General features: G+C 45.2%; 1 protein-coding gene across 3 annotated transcripts in view; it reads right to left on the bottom strand.

Moving 5' to 3' along the window:
• PDE7B (phosphodiesterase 7B) overlaps positions 1-13,774 on the bottom strand; it is a 293,064-nt gene that overhangs the window by 67,511 nt on the left and 211,779 nt on the right. For all 3 annotated transcript variants that reach the window (XM_014850588.3, XM_044754279.2, XM_014850589.3), the window contains one exon: positions 5,699-5,782. In XM_014850588.3, coding sequence (XP_014706074.1) covers positions 5,699-5,782 — 84 coding nt within the window. The remainder of the gene's footprint in view (positions 1-5,698; positions 5,783-13,774) is intronic.

Below are 13,774 nucleotides of genomic sequence, written 5' to 3'. Positions count from 1 at the left end.
TCTGAGCTGGTCCAAACTGGCGCCTCCCTTCTCGGCTTGGGGAGCACAGGGCTGGGGGCGGGTTATGGGGAGGGTGGGAAAGCATCCTCTGCACATGACTCCTTTCAAATCACCCTGGAACATTCTTTTTTTTAAAGGATGTTTTTATTTTATTTTCTTACTTTCTTTTTAAAATTTTTCTTTTAATTTTTTTATTGAGATGAAATTGACATGTAACTTTGTGTAAGTTTAAGGGGTACAACCTGTTGATTTGACACATTTATCTACTGCAATACGACTATCACAGTAGCGTTAGCTAATGCCTCTCTCACCTCATACAGTTACCATTTAATATTTGTGGTGAGAACAGTTGAGATGTGTCTCTTAGCGACGCTGAAGTTTCTCATGTGACTATAATCGCTATGCTGTGCATTAGGTCTCCAGAACTTATTTACCTACTGGTTGCAAGTTTGTATCCTTAAACAACATCTTGCCCTGTAACATGGTAGTTTAGGTTCTTTACATTTTGACTGGTTCTCATAGGGAACATTAAAAGTTATCTTTAAGATTACTGAAAGACTGTCACCATTTGGTAGGAATTCTCTCTAGCAAACGAAGTTTATAAGCAAATTATCCTTCTGTCTTTAAGATGGGACTATCATTTAGCACCAGATGGTTTGTAACATGCTGGATGGCTTTTGGTGGACAGTCCTTCCGTGAACGTATTTTATTTTTCTGCAGGGTGTAATACGTCTTAGACGGCAGCTTTTAAAAAAGGATTTGCGTCTCTGTGTCACTTCTTCATAAAAAGGTGTGTGTGTATGTGCATATATATGTGTTTACCTATTTGTATATATAAGTTCTATTTCGGAAATAACAGGCAAAGGAAAATACTTTTGTACTTTTACTGAAATTATCTCATGCTTGTGCAGCTAAAACAGCCCTGCTTGGAGAGGCAGATCTGGCGAACAGAACTTTAAAGATCAAGATTAGTAAATTAACTGACGAAAAGCCAAGTAGCCAATTAACCTGGTACTGCAAAGCCTGGGGGCTGGTCTGGAGCTCCAGGCTCTCTGTGGCGCCTGATATTTGATGCCCTAAAACCTCCAGCTGAAGCCTCTGCGTTCCCTCAAGCTCTGCAGTCGCTGGGGACATTCACTTTGTACATGGCTTCCTGCGCTGGGCGAGTGTGGAATCGCATTGTGTTGCTCTGAAGTGGTTGCCACGGGAACATCTCCACCTAGTCATTATCTACTCAGGCTACTGATTATATTAAACCTGCAGACAGAGGCGCAGAAGGGCCGCTGTAGCCACCTGCACCGCGGAAAACTGTAATTGCGTCTGCCACACTCACCTCTGTGAGCACACGTCTCTGAACACTTTGCTCTACCTTTTCTCCTCTCATTTACCCCAAACAGAGTTAGTCAATGAAGTAAATCTAGAGGAAATGGGCATTGGGATAACAGAGCCATTGCATTCCCATCCCTCCTGCCCACCTCCAGGTCTCTGTGTTGTGCCTCACGTAAATAAAAATAATTATCCTTCTCTCTCCCTCGGTCCTGCCCACCATGCCCAAGTGTAAAGATGACTCTCCTCTTTAAATGTCTGCGATTCCTGTGTCCCATACAATGGTGCTGAAGCCACAGTTCCCTTCCACTCATCCAGAGAAGCTTCTAAAAACTCAGATAGATGCCCCTCTTCTAAATTGTATAAAACAGAAATAGGAAACGAAAGTGGCTGTTAACAAGTAGCTTTATCTTACATATTTCTCAACAGAGAAATGGAAGGACCTGGATGGATCTCTTATGAGGAGAGTTTTCTGGTCTTTATTCCTGGATTACAGGTGACATTTGAGAGGTGGTGTCTTCAAGTACTCTTTTGTGGGGAAAACCATGTAATCCATTGGCCTTATAATTTATTGTCCAAATCAGGATATTTTGGGAGTGAAAGATGGCATTATTAATAAGTATGCCTAGACAACAGCTGCAAACTAGGACAATGCCAGGTGTACCAAGCATATATTGTCCCCTTATACGTAGACAACACATACGTGAGCATGGTGGTACTGTGCCCTCAAAAATATGGGGAAGGGACACCTCTTTCAGAAGAATATTTGTGAAATTAGAGATTATAATTGTGGAATTTAAAATCTGGGCAATCAAGAGACGTTCTCTGTCTTTATAATTCTGTCTCATGTAAATTTAGTCAATGTGAGTCCACTCTTGAAAGTGATGGCACTAGGAATTGAAAAGAAAAAAATGACATTAACAAAAAAATCGACTGAACTGAATGTGGTTATGGAGATGTCACAAAACCCTTTTAACTCTGCTTAAAAATCTCACTTAGGGGTTGGTAACTTTTTCCCTGTAAAAGGCCTTATATAACTATTTTTGGCTTTGTGGGCCATATGGTCTTCATCGCAACTACTCTGCCACGGTAGGATGTAAGTAGCTGTGGAGGGTATATGCATGAACGGGCACGGCTGTGTGCCAGCAAAAGCTTCTTTACAAAGCAGGCAGTTTCAGTGCTTGGGTGTCATTTGCCCACCCTGTTCTAGTTATCTGTTTCAACATCTAGAAACTTTGTTCTGATGGGAGTTAGTTTAGATATTAACTCTGATGTCGCCTGTCTTGCTGGGACAGGTTGGGGCCGTGGCTACCGGGGCCAGTGGAGAAGTTGCTGTGCAGCTTTGTTATGCATCTTCCAACCTTTCAGGGCACATGTTGAGGTGTGTGGTCGAGGGCAACATCCAGGGACATCTGGACAGGGGATGGCAGCCCTGTGGTTTCACCAAGTAGTTCAGAAGGGAGGCTGCAGGGTGCAGACACAGGGAATAGGGGCTATGGTGAGTCAGTTTTTCTTATACATTTTTTTCTTTTTTAAAGCCTAAGATTAGATTCTACCTTGGGAGAGACAGCAAAACTACAAGCAGTTGAGGAAAATGAAGTCTTAGGTCTCTGCCCATACTTGGAAAAAACTGACTCAAAATTAAGGTGAATGCAATGAAAAAATCACTTTAAACTAGTCTGATATTTATTGTGTAGAAATGGAATCAGTTGGTAAGAATAAAAGTTCTGGGAGGAAATCCCAACATGTTTCTTAGGGACTTACTTTTAAATTTTTATGAAGTCATATTTAAAATGTTTCCCTTTGGGCAGAAGGACCACACGGAGAGCTCAGGCAAACCAAGGCGAGAACGTGAAACAAATTATGCAGGATGGAATTGACTCTACATAAAGTGGTGGGAGCTATGATGATACACTGTATCTTAAGTGACTGGATACAACACAGCTATCCACGCACCTGCTGCTACCTGGTGACAAGCTGCTTTATGGCAGACTAAAGCCGGAAATTGTGAAGAGAGACTACAGCCATGTCATTGGTCCTGGTTTCAGCTCACTAACAAGGTATACGGGGCACTAGACAATGGAATGGGTGGTACCACAAGTCAGGAAAAATCTCAGAGGGCCTCAGGGCTATTGGAACTGCCCAGTCAAACCGAGGGGATGACTGACGTTTATAGTTATTTAATATAATCTTTCTGAGGGAACTCTTTAATAAATTGGTAAGTTAACAGTGGGTACAGAGAGGTCAGTAACCATAAAGAGTGTGTCCTTTAGGACCTTGTAGTATATTTAGAGATATGTTTTATACAGCTAGAAAAAAGAAATTTGAGACCACTTACAAAGCCAAGTACAGTGAAGGTAAGTGAATATTGCCTTGGCGTGTGTTACTGATGAAGAGACGTGAATGAAAGTTCCCCAGAGCAGAGTGCGGGGCAGAGGAGAAGAGAATTTAGGGCGGATGGCCAGCACTGTCACTCAGCAGGTGGAGGGTCATAAGCAACAGGTGGGGTGAAATGGGGCTGGCAGAGAGAGGGCCCCCCAGTTGGGAGAAGGAGGCTGGGGGGCATCCAGGCACCAGGCAGTTCCCAGAGGGTCTACAGCACGAGGATGACAGGTGGAACCTGCTTGTACACGATCTGTTATATGGTGAATAATATAACAGTGAAATATTATCTGTATTCAGTTTCTGTTTAAATTTTTAGTTATTTTTCAGCTTTTTCTGTAACAAAAGTAAAACAAGCTAATTGTAAAAAAAGAAAAAAAATCCAATTGTTACAGAGACCTATGATGTAGACAGTTAAATAGTCCACAATCCCACCTACAAAGATAACCATCATTAGCAGTTGATGTGGCTTATTAGCACCAGGATAAGGTAAAAAAAAAAAAAAAAGGTTTTATCATTTGGAACCTAGGAATCACAGAGAAATATCTCCTGTTTCTTAATTTGTTCATGCCTTATATTAGAAACCATGATATAACATCTCATCTGCTGTTGAAAAGAAGCTTTTTGGTTCTTTTCTCCCTGTGACGCTCAGCGTGTGGTGCCATCGGAGTCCTGGTCTCTACGAGGCAGTGAACTAACCGAAGCCTTCGCTCATCCCCATCCTGCCTGGTGGAGCCCTTCTCCTGGGACTGAAAATCAGTCTAGAGACTGCCATGGGGTAACTTCCACGGGTAGCTGGAACAGCCCACTCAGGGGTGTCAGGAGAGCTAAGAGGCACCATCAGAGCTCCTCACAACGTAGCCAATACTGCGTTGGTCGAGAGACTCAATTGTGAAATGTGTTTTTGGGGGCTGAGTGGGGGAGGGTGTCTCCAGTATGGAAAGAGCTACTCCCAGTCTCTGTGCCCCTGAAAGAGCTGAGAAAATAGACACTGCACATCGACAGGGGAGGTGAGCAAGCCAGGAGAAATAGAAACAGAAATAGAAATAGAAACTGTTGGCCTTTTGAGGATCTAAGCCTCAGAAATAGCAAGTTCTAATTTCTCCTAGAAATTTTCAGGCGTCGAGGTAAATCAAATTACCTCCTTAGCTGATCTGGTTTATGCCAAAGGAAAGTAATACTCTGTGGGTGCAACCTAGCTCTGTGAAATTTACAGATGAGAAGGGATGTAAGCACCAAACACTGAAAACCTTGGAGCAAATGGTGAAATTTATCTACTTTCTCCCCTCCCCCCAAGTCCAAAGTGAAGGATGGCTTTGATGGTTAGAGGACATGAAATCTGGCAGGGTGACTGGTCACTCATTTGGATTTCCAAAGGAACTTGAGATTAAGAGAATTATGAGCCAGAGGTTGAGCAAAACTCCAAAGGAGGAGTAGCATATGAACAGGCATGGTGGAAAGAGGGAACTTCCAAGGGGTTGTAACGGAGGATGAAGCAAGGGTAGAGTAAAGAACTCTGCCGGGGTGAAGGGTCTTACTGGGAATGCAAGAACAGACCTCAGTGACATAGATTAAATGAGGAAGGGAGCCTCAGAGGAGGACAGTTCCTAGGGGCAGCTGCAGAGCAGGTCTCCCTGTGGGGTTTCAAAAATAGAATAGAATCTCGTCTAGTCAAGTCCTGGCTGCAGGTGGAGAGAATGTGCTGGATAATGAAAGGAACAGCTTCCTTGTCCAGGGCTCCACAGTTGTGAAGACGGACATTTCTAAAGCTGACGTGATCTCCTTGGACCCTCACTAAAGCTCTAAGAGGTCGGGCAGGGCCAGAAGTACTTCAGGAGCGAGGAAGTCCGCAGACACAAGGTTAAGTCCCTGCTGGGAGGGGACAGATGGAGGAAGGAAGGCAGACTTCCCAGGGTTCCGCAGTTCCGAGGGAAGTGAGCATTCTTTTACGAGAACATTTGTTCCTGTCCGGGTACACTTGACTACTCACTGTTGAGCGGGCGGAAGTCAATGAACGGGTAGGAGCCACGGCGTTCAGCAGGCACCCCCGTCTGACCCCTCAGTCGTACATCTCCTGGAAACAGAAAAGACAAACAAATGTTTGAAAACGTTGCCAAGCGTGTTCACTTTTCCTCTGCAAACTCTCCTGCTCACTTAGGTCACGGGTACCGACGCCAACTATCGGGGGGCGGGGGGGGAAACGGTTTCCATTCACCTTGCTAAGAGGGCGCCATGTGGGAAGGAGAGTCAGTACAAGGGGAGTGTGATGAACTCGGCAACACTCAACAAATGAGGCAGCACTCTCTTTTATGTTTGCCTGGAAGATAGGTCTGATAATTTTACTAATTATAAAATTTCCATAGCCTTTCACACTTCCTAGGGCCACCAAGATGAAGCATCCTTGTCTGGAAGGACAAATGGTGTCCTGGGATCATAGCTTGTATTCTTACTGGAAGTTTTAATTGCCCACAGCATCATTTCTCTTGGTTCCAGCACCATCGTTTTCGGACTGTCGTCTACCTTCCTTTTTCCCCAGGCTGTGTCCCAGGTCTGCTCTGGAATCTGCTCAGATGAGGGCCAGCCAGGATCCAGGCCCTTCAGACACTCAGCCAGGCTTGGACGGATGGTGGTCTGTAGAGTTTCTAGTACTTATTTGTGTGTTTCCTTTAATGTCTGTGTTTACTTTCATTTGGGTGTGTGTCCTGCCTTCCCTATCAAGGGAGGTCGTGAAGTAGAGTGGAATGAGGTGCTCCTCCGGTAAGCCTGGCTCTGAGCCTCAGTTGCCTGACTTCAAGGTGTCATTTGTTGGAAAATCAAAAATAACACTCGTGGCCAGGCAATAACTGCAGGCTTCACCTCCTTCTCACGCTTGCGAAGTGAGGATCCTGCCTACTGTGCACTTTGCATTTCTCCCTCGTGCTCTGCGTGCTGCCTGGTACTTAGCGGACTCAGTGAATCCCCTCCGTTGACGAGAACAGAGAGAAAGACCAAACTCACCAATTAGTACATATTACATGGAATCAGAGAAGTAAAAATACATGAGACTTCATATATTTCTGGGAGAACTGAATCACGGAAGGTTTCAGTTTCAGGAGTAATGGGTCCACTTCCATAGATCACCCTTTCCCAGACCTGAGGGGGCCTCAGCCCACGAGTGGAGGGGGAACAGTCTTCTCCCCTCCCTTCCGACCTCCTGGAGATGGCCAGGGCCTGTGACAGCCGTGTCGGCTGAACCTGCGTGGCTGACAGTGTCTCAAACACCCTTCTCAGATGGGCCTTGCACGTACTTGGGCTTATAAACTGCAGGCCGTGAGTCCCTGGGCTAGCTGTGCTTGAGTTTTATATCAGTGCCTTATTTACTGCTTTGTATAATCTGATACCATAGTGCCATGTGGACATTAAAGAGTGTTGTAATTGATGGAAGACAGAGAAGAAGGAGGGGGAGGGACGAGAAGGAAAAGTGCTTTTAAAGATGTGAATATAACCCAACAGCAAAGAAGGGAGTGCTGTCAGCATTCGGGAAGCTCATGGGGGTGGAGGGTCAGCGGGCACAGGAGAGCCACTGGAGAGCCGTTCCTCTGCTCAGCCGTCATCCAGAACACCCTCTGCTTATAACTCTCTAAGGGTTGACAAAGCATCTTTATCTTCTTGTTTCTCTCTTTGGATCCTCACAATAGCCTGTGAGGAGAATCGCTATTGTTCTCCCTGGTCTATAGGTGGGAAAAGAGCAGCTGAGAGGAGAAGTGAAGGATTGCTCTTCACTCTGCGGCCCAGCCCTGGGCTCAGGCCCCTCCAGGGGCTTATATTGACCTCTGAGTTTACAGCGCTGTAAGCTTATAATTAGCAGGGATCGTCCTTAAACACAGGTTTAAGGTGAAATCTCAATGCCATTGCTTTCTAACCTTATGGAGTGTGCACACCTGGTTTTTTAAATGAAAAAAATCATAAACCCCTCACATGATAGAAATTGCACTTTTAGTACCCATTGAGAAAATACAGCGTGTTAAAATGACATAAGTTCAGCTCTGCCTTTGAATGAACTTGTATTTTATGAATGAGCATGAGATAGACACGCACTTGAAGAGCTACGCAGAGATGAGACCGTCCTCATTTGGTACAAAGCCTGCCAGGCTTGCAGATGGTCCACCTCCTGTGTCACCCCTGTGGGCTTCTCCTGGGGGTTCCAGGCTCACTAACTGGAAGTCACTTTTTCACAGGTATCGTCTTTCAGTATCACCAAAGGGCTCCTCCTGACTTTGTAGTTCTGAGAGGACTATTTTCCCAGAAAACTTCTGTATAATATCAATGTGGGTTTTAAAGCCTCTGCCAGAATTTATTCCATACGTCCATCCGGTAGTCGAAGGCAGAGGAGGCCACTGTCTCCTGAGACTTTAGATCTAGAGAAACTGTGAGGAGACAGCACCACAGAGCAGCACAGGTCCAGGCAGAGCCATGAGCCAGGCTGCCAGCGCTCCCGCCACCGAGAGGAGCAGCATTTCGCCATCTTGGGTGACCTCGGGCAAATCAGTAACCACTTTGAGGTCCAGTTTTCCAATATTTAAATGAATTAGCACAATCATAGCAGTTTTCCTACCTCTCAGGGTTGTTGCGAGGAATTTATAAGGTGCAAGAACTTAACGTGATGGTGAACATTTGTTGAATACTCACACCGTGCTGAGCATTTCGCACACGTTATCTCCTCTCCTCTACCCAACCACCAATCAAGTGGGTGTCGTTATTATTAGACCATTTTACAGAGGAGGAAACTGAGGCCAATGGAACTTTGATCATTTGTCCAAGTCCATAGGGTTAGTAAGTGTGGGGCCAGTGCTCAGACTCAGAACTGGTCCAAACCCCACGTTCTTAACCACTTTCCTCTATTATCAGGATTAAAAATCGTACAGAGAAACATATTTTTTATTGCCCAGCGTAAGCTTTGATTACTATTTGTCATAAGCCAAATACAGATTCATCATGATTCCTGGAAACTGAACACGAGGGGACCCACCCCCCCGATGAATTCAAGATTCAATCAGACGGATGCTGTTATTCGAAAAGCCGACCAGTAGAAATGGGCTGAATGAGTAAGACAACTAAATCCTGTCCTGGATCAACAAGGCGTCTATTATTTTCAAGTAAGAAATGAAAGCAATTATTGAAAATATTATTCAGCAGAACCGAAATCACCTGGCAACTAATTTACCCAAGCTCTTAATTAAGCAGAATTTTTATGATGCAACCTCACTTTTGGGAAAAAGAGACAACAATGCAGCAAGTTGATAGCAAAGACACCTAAACAAACCCAAAACAAAACAAATCGACGGCAACGACGACAAACGACAAACCCAGCCCTGGAAGTTTCTTTCCAATGTTTATTCGGTCTATAACTACAGCGACAGTGTTGGAAGCCATTACTCACAAACCTCATGATGGCCTTTAGGCGTAGTAAACAGTTGTTTTTAAAAAGGATTAAATCATGTTGAAAATAGTAGTGCAGCGGGAGGCAGGACAATGGTTAAGTGGGCTAACAGTGCATTTTAGAAATTTTTTCACCATGAGAAGTTACATACAAACAAACTAAATATTCCCTATCTTGAGCATTCTATTTAGTTGAGACTCTAATGGGGCAAAATTAATGTTTTAACTGTTTACTTCTAATGTAGAAACTTCTCTCTCTTTCTCCCTGCTTTCGTGAGTTTCTTCCGATACAAAATTGGCTCAATGTGCTCGTGGGAGCAGAGAAGTAATTCAGCAACAACCGTCCCTGGGGGAGCAGAGGCCACTGGGCTGATGTCCGAAGAACAGATAAGTGGCGTCCTGCTGAACTGCTTTTACTGCCCCCTGGTCGCAGGCAATCATCTATTTACCTAAAGCCTTACATCCAAGCTAAACAATTATTTTGACTATTCATTAGGCCCTTGTTTAACTGAAGCAACTTTTTTTCTGGCAAATGAAAGGTGCTGTGGAAGCAGACTTGAGGCAGTCGTAGGAAGCGCTGACAGCTCAGAGCTGAGTCCTCAGCCCGTTCTTATTGCCTTCCAAAATGAAACAACAGCAGGGGAATTCTTATTTTGAAAGAGCTGCTTCTCTTTTGCCCCTTCAGGCTGAAAACATAACACGGTGTCCTCGGGTATTTAAGGCTGTAAACACCGGCAGAGAGCTGAGCTCAGTGGCTCCAGGAGCCAAGAGCCGGAGACTGCCACTCACCGTCCCAGGGGACGTGGTTCCAGGAGGGACCCCTTGTCCACTTGGCCTCTCGGGCCGTGTCTGTTTAACAAAAGCCTGTGCCAGGGAGCAGATGTTATGTGGCCTCTTATGTAACTGGCAAAGGGGACGGCGGCTCTGACAGCGATGACAACTTACAGTGGCTGAACACGGGCCACATGAGGAATACCAGACTCTGGCCCCTATTGTGGTGACAAGGTCATTTCAGGGTCAGGGGAAGGGGTAGGAAAGAGACAGAGCAGCAGCTGCTGTGCCCTGTTGCATCTGAGCCGAATGAAGGTAGTGATAAGAAGGGCTGTGGGGAGCACAGCCTAGGTGCACGGCGGGCGTCACTCTGGGTGAGGAGCAGGAGACGGTGGTTGTGCGGGAAAGCTGCAATTGTGCAGCAGCCCAAACGTGGTGGGAGGGAAGAAGCTCTGTGAAAGGTATTCCTCTGAGCTTCTTTAGACATTACTAATTCATGTCGCTGCTGCAAACTTGCACAGTGAAGGCAGAGCGAGCCCGGTTCTCAGCCAGGACTCTCACAGTGCTGCACTGCCTCGGCAGGCGGCTCGCAGTATTTCAGATGACTTCTCTCAATGAGCAGAGTGAATTATTTATCCTAAGATGTTTATCTCCCAAAGAAAGAGGAGGAAGGTTGTGCAATTTAATCACCCCATAGATTTATGGGATGGTACAGGCAGCCAGTTTAGATAACTGAGGCAGAGCTGACTGTCCTGAGGGTAGGAACTTGTAGGAGATCCAACACGGCTGAGGCAACCGCATCTCCCACGTGGACGCTCAGGCTGCTGCTTTACGGTCTTGAGTGCGGCTGGGCCTGTCTGCTCGCTAAGGACGGTGAGCTGGACCACCTGAGCAGGAGGCTCCCCTCCATTGATCTCCTGCACTCATTGTGTGTTCCTGAGCCTCGCTGGGAGAGCTTTTTGTGTAGGAAAGAGACAAACCAGGAGTTACTTGTCCAGAAACCACCCTTTTGGCAAAAGGAATAAAATAAAGTTTTCCCTGCATGCAAAGAAAAGTTCTTTCTTTCTTCTCCTTCTGAAAACCTCGATCTTTGATCAAAATCAGAGAAGAAATTTCACCAAGTTGGAGTCCCCAAACAATACTGATACTACCTTGAAAACTTAGATTAGAATTCTTAAATACTTTGCCATAAATGTGCATTTTGGGACTTGAATGCTGCAAAAGTGAGTATATAATTGGAGTTCCTTTATTTTCTAAAGCAGATAAGGTAGGTTTAACTTAGTCTAGATGTTCTTCAGCTTCATGATTTTACAGAGGGAAAAAGAGAAAAAAAATTTCAATCACCAGGAACACAGGAGTCTAATAAAAAAAGCTGGTTGAACAAGAAGCAGCAGGAACGCCTGCAGAGAATTCCAAGAAGCTGCAAAGGAACTTAAAAGAACACAAAGAACATGTCTTATTACAAATATCGAGAATAAGGGGAATATCCGAGGAGTCGTCTTAGGGAATATGTGGTCTGGCTTTGCCTGAAGTAATGAAAATACCAGTGACGGCTTGTGCATTACCCACTTATTTCTGGGATAATGCTTTTGATCTCTCCAGAATCTCACCAAGGCAAAGTTTGTTGTTTTTAAATAAATAATACACACAGACACACACATACACACAAAATGCCTGACACATCGTAGGCACTCAAAAAACAGTAGCTATTATCCTTGTTTCGTTACTGAGATGCCTGCCCCCATCTACCCTCCCCCATGGCAGTCAGTATTATTTAGGAGGATTTCTAAGTCAGGAGCTGTTTCAAGGACTGTCTGTGGAGGAGCAGCTTTAGCTCTCACAACAATCCGCCTGAGGCAGGTGTGCATGGCATCCCCACTGTACTGAGGAACACACAGAGCTTGTGAGTGACTCAGGTGGGATCGGAAGCAGGTGGCCTTGGGAGCCCCCGCTCTCTGCACCACGGCTGCACAGGGCCAGCATCTCCTTTCTCCACAGCAGTGACCAGCACGGTCACCATGATGTCATTCATGGTTTCCTTCGATCTTCGCAGGCTGTTTCCCCTTTCTCTGCTGGGCAGCCCAGGGTTATAAAAGGAAGGGCCAAAACTATGTCCCGAGGAAAGCCTGACATTTATCCTGGTGCTTCTTCACAGCAGCGTTCTAAGGGATGCACAACAGGGATGCTGTGGCCATGACGCGGGAACTCGTGAATTCCCATTGGTGCAGGTTAGACCACAGGGAGTCTAGACTCCACCGCAGATCTAGGTATCTTGCAGCTCAGTAGAACTTTCAGGTAAGTGGGTCGGCAAAAGGGTCAATCCTAGGACAGGCTCTGAGGGGACCCCAGGCTAATTCAGTTCATTTCAACAAAAGCGCATGCAAAACACTCCCCCAGTGTTGGAAAGTAGGGGAGGAAAAGGGAAATACAAAGCTGATGTCATCTTGGCACTCAGATAACGAATAATCCAGAAGAAGACATAGGAATGGGCAAATATGGTGCAAGCTGGCAGGAGTCTAACTTTAGCGATACTGGGATCACGGGTTAGGATTCCTCCCTCAGAAGCGTTGGGAGGCTTTGTGATTTTATATAGATAACTAACTTGGAAATTTCTAGGTTTCACAAAGCTTCTTAGCAATCCTATAAAATGTGTAAGTTGGTAGAATTGAAAGAGAATTATTTAGTGTTCAATTTTTAAATTACATATAATTTTAAAAGGCCTTCACGTTTCAGAAGTACGGTTGAGGTGTGATTTTGACTGTTAGTACAGGTCTCCAGTAAGCACATTTCTTACAGGCAAGTGACTTAAATTAACAAAGCTAGTTTCAGAAACCTCTTGATATTAGAAAGAGATGTCCTTCACATCTGATGAGTGCGTTAGGTTTCTGGAAAATAAATATAGAGACACAGCAGGAGAGGTGGGGGAGGAGAATGAGAGAGGAAGAAGGCAAAGAGAGAGAAGGAAGAGGAAGAGGAGGAGGGAGGGGAGGCTACGAAGAAAACGGAGTGGGGAGAAACTGAATACGGGGGCTGACGGAGAGGAAGGCGTTGCGGATAAATTCCTAGATTTCTGTCCTGTATAATTGGATAGTTGGTTGTGCCAATCACAGAAAAAAGGAATTCTTGAAGAGGAGTTATTTCATGTCCTTCATTTGGTAAGTTATATTTACTGTAAATGGTGTTTATGATACATGATATTTTTGGCAGGCAACGCAGTGGTGAAGGACTCTTGAGAAGAGTCTTGATCTTATGGAGATCACAGTCTACTGAAGGGGACAGCATAGAACAATCACGCACACATGTAAAGCCACAACTTTGGACCGTGGATCAAAAGAGAGGTATGTTGTGTTAAGAAAGTTATAATGGACTTCACCTTGCTAGGGAGGTGGTTGTGTTTCCCCGAGGTGGTAACTTTTGGTGTGAGATCTGGTGAATGGACAGGAGTTACTTTAAGGTGAACACATGTCCCAGTTTTCCCTGGAAAGTCTTGACCTATACCTACTGTCCTTCCTGGTGTGGTCAGTAATAGCGCCCCTTTCACATTCCAAGTATTCTGGTTGGATCATACATTACATGATCGTATCAGTGCAGCAACCAGGCAGATACGCGTGCACATCCAAAGGTCCTAGGGCAGGCGGACGGCATACCTGAGGAAGTGTCCTAAGGCCAAGTGGGTCATGGCAAAGAGGACAAAGCAGGTGTGGTGAGGCGTGGTGTAAAATGAGGCCGGAGAGGTGTCCGAACTTTGTAGGATAGGCTGAGGAGTTTTCCCAAGACTTTTTCCCAAGAGAATTAGGGAGCCATGGGATGATTTTAAGGGGAAGATGATGTTATCAGATTTGCATATTGAAAAAAATCACTATGGGTACAGTATGGA

Source organism: Equus asinus, chromosome 24 (genome assembly GCF_041296235.1).
Source record: "Equus asinus isolate D_3611 breed Donkey chromosome 24, EquAss-T2T_v2, whole genome shotgun sequence".
Classification (NCBI taxonomy): Eukaryota; Metazoa; Chordata; class Mammalia; order Perissodactyla; family Equidae; genus Equus; species Equus asinus.
Note: the sequence above shows the minus strand (reverse complement) of the source record. Positions and strands in the feature narration are given on the sequence as shown.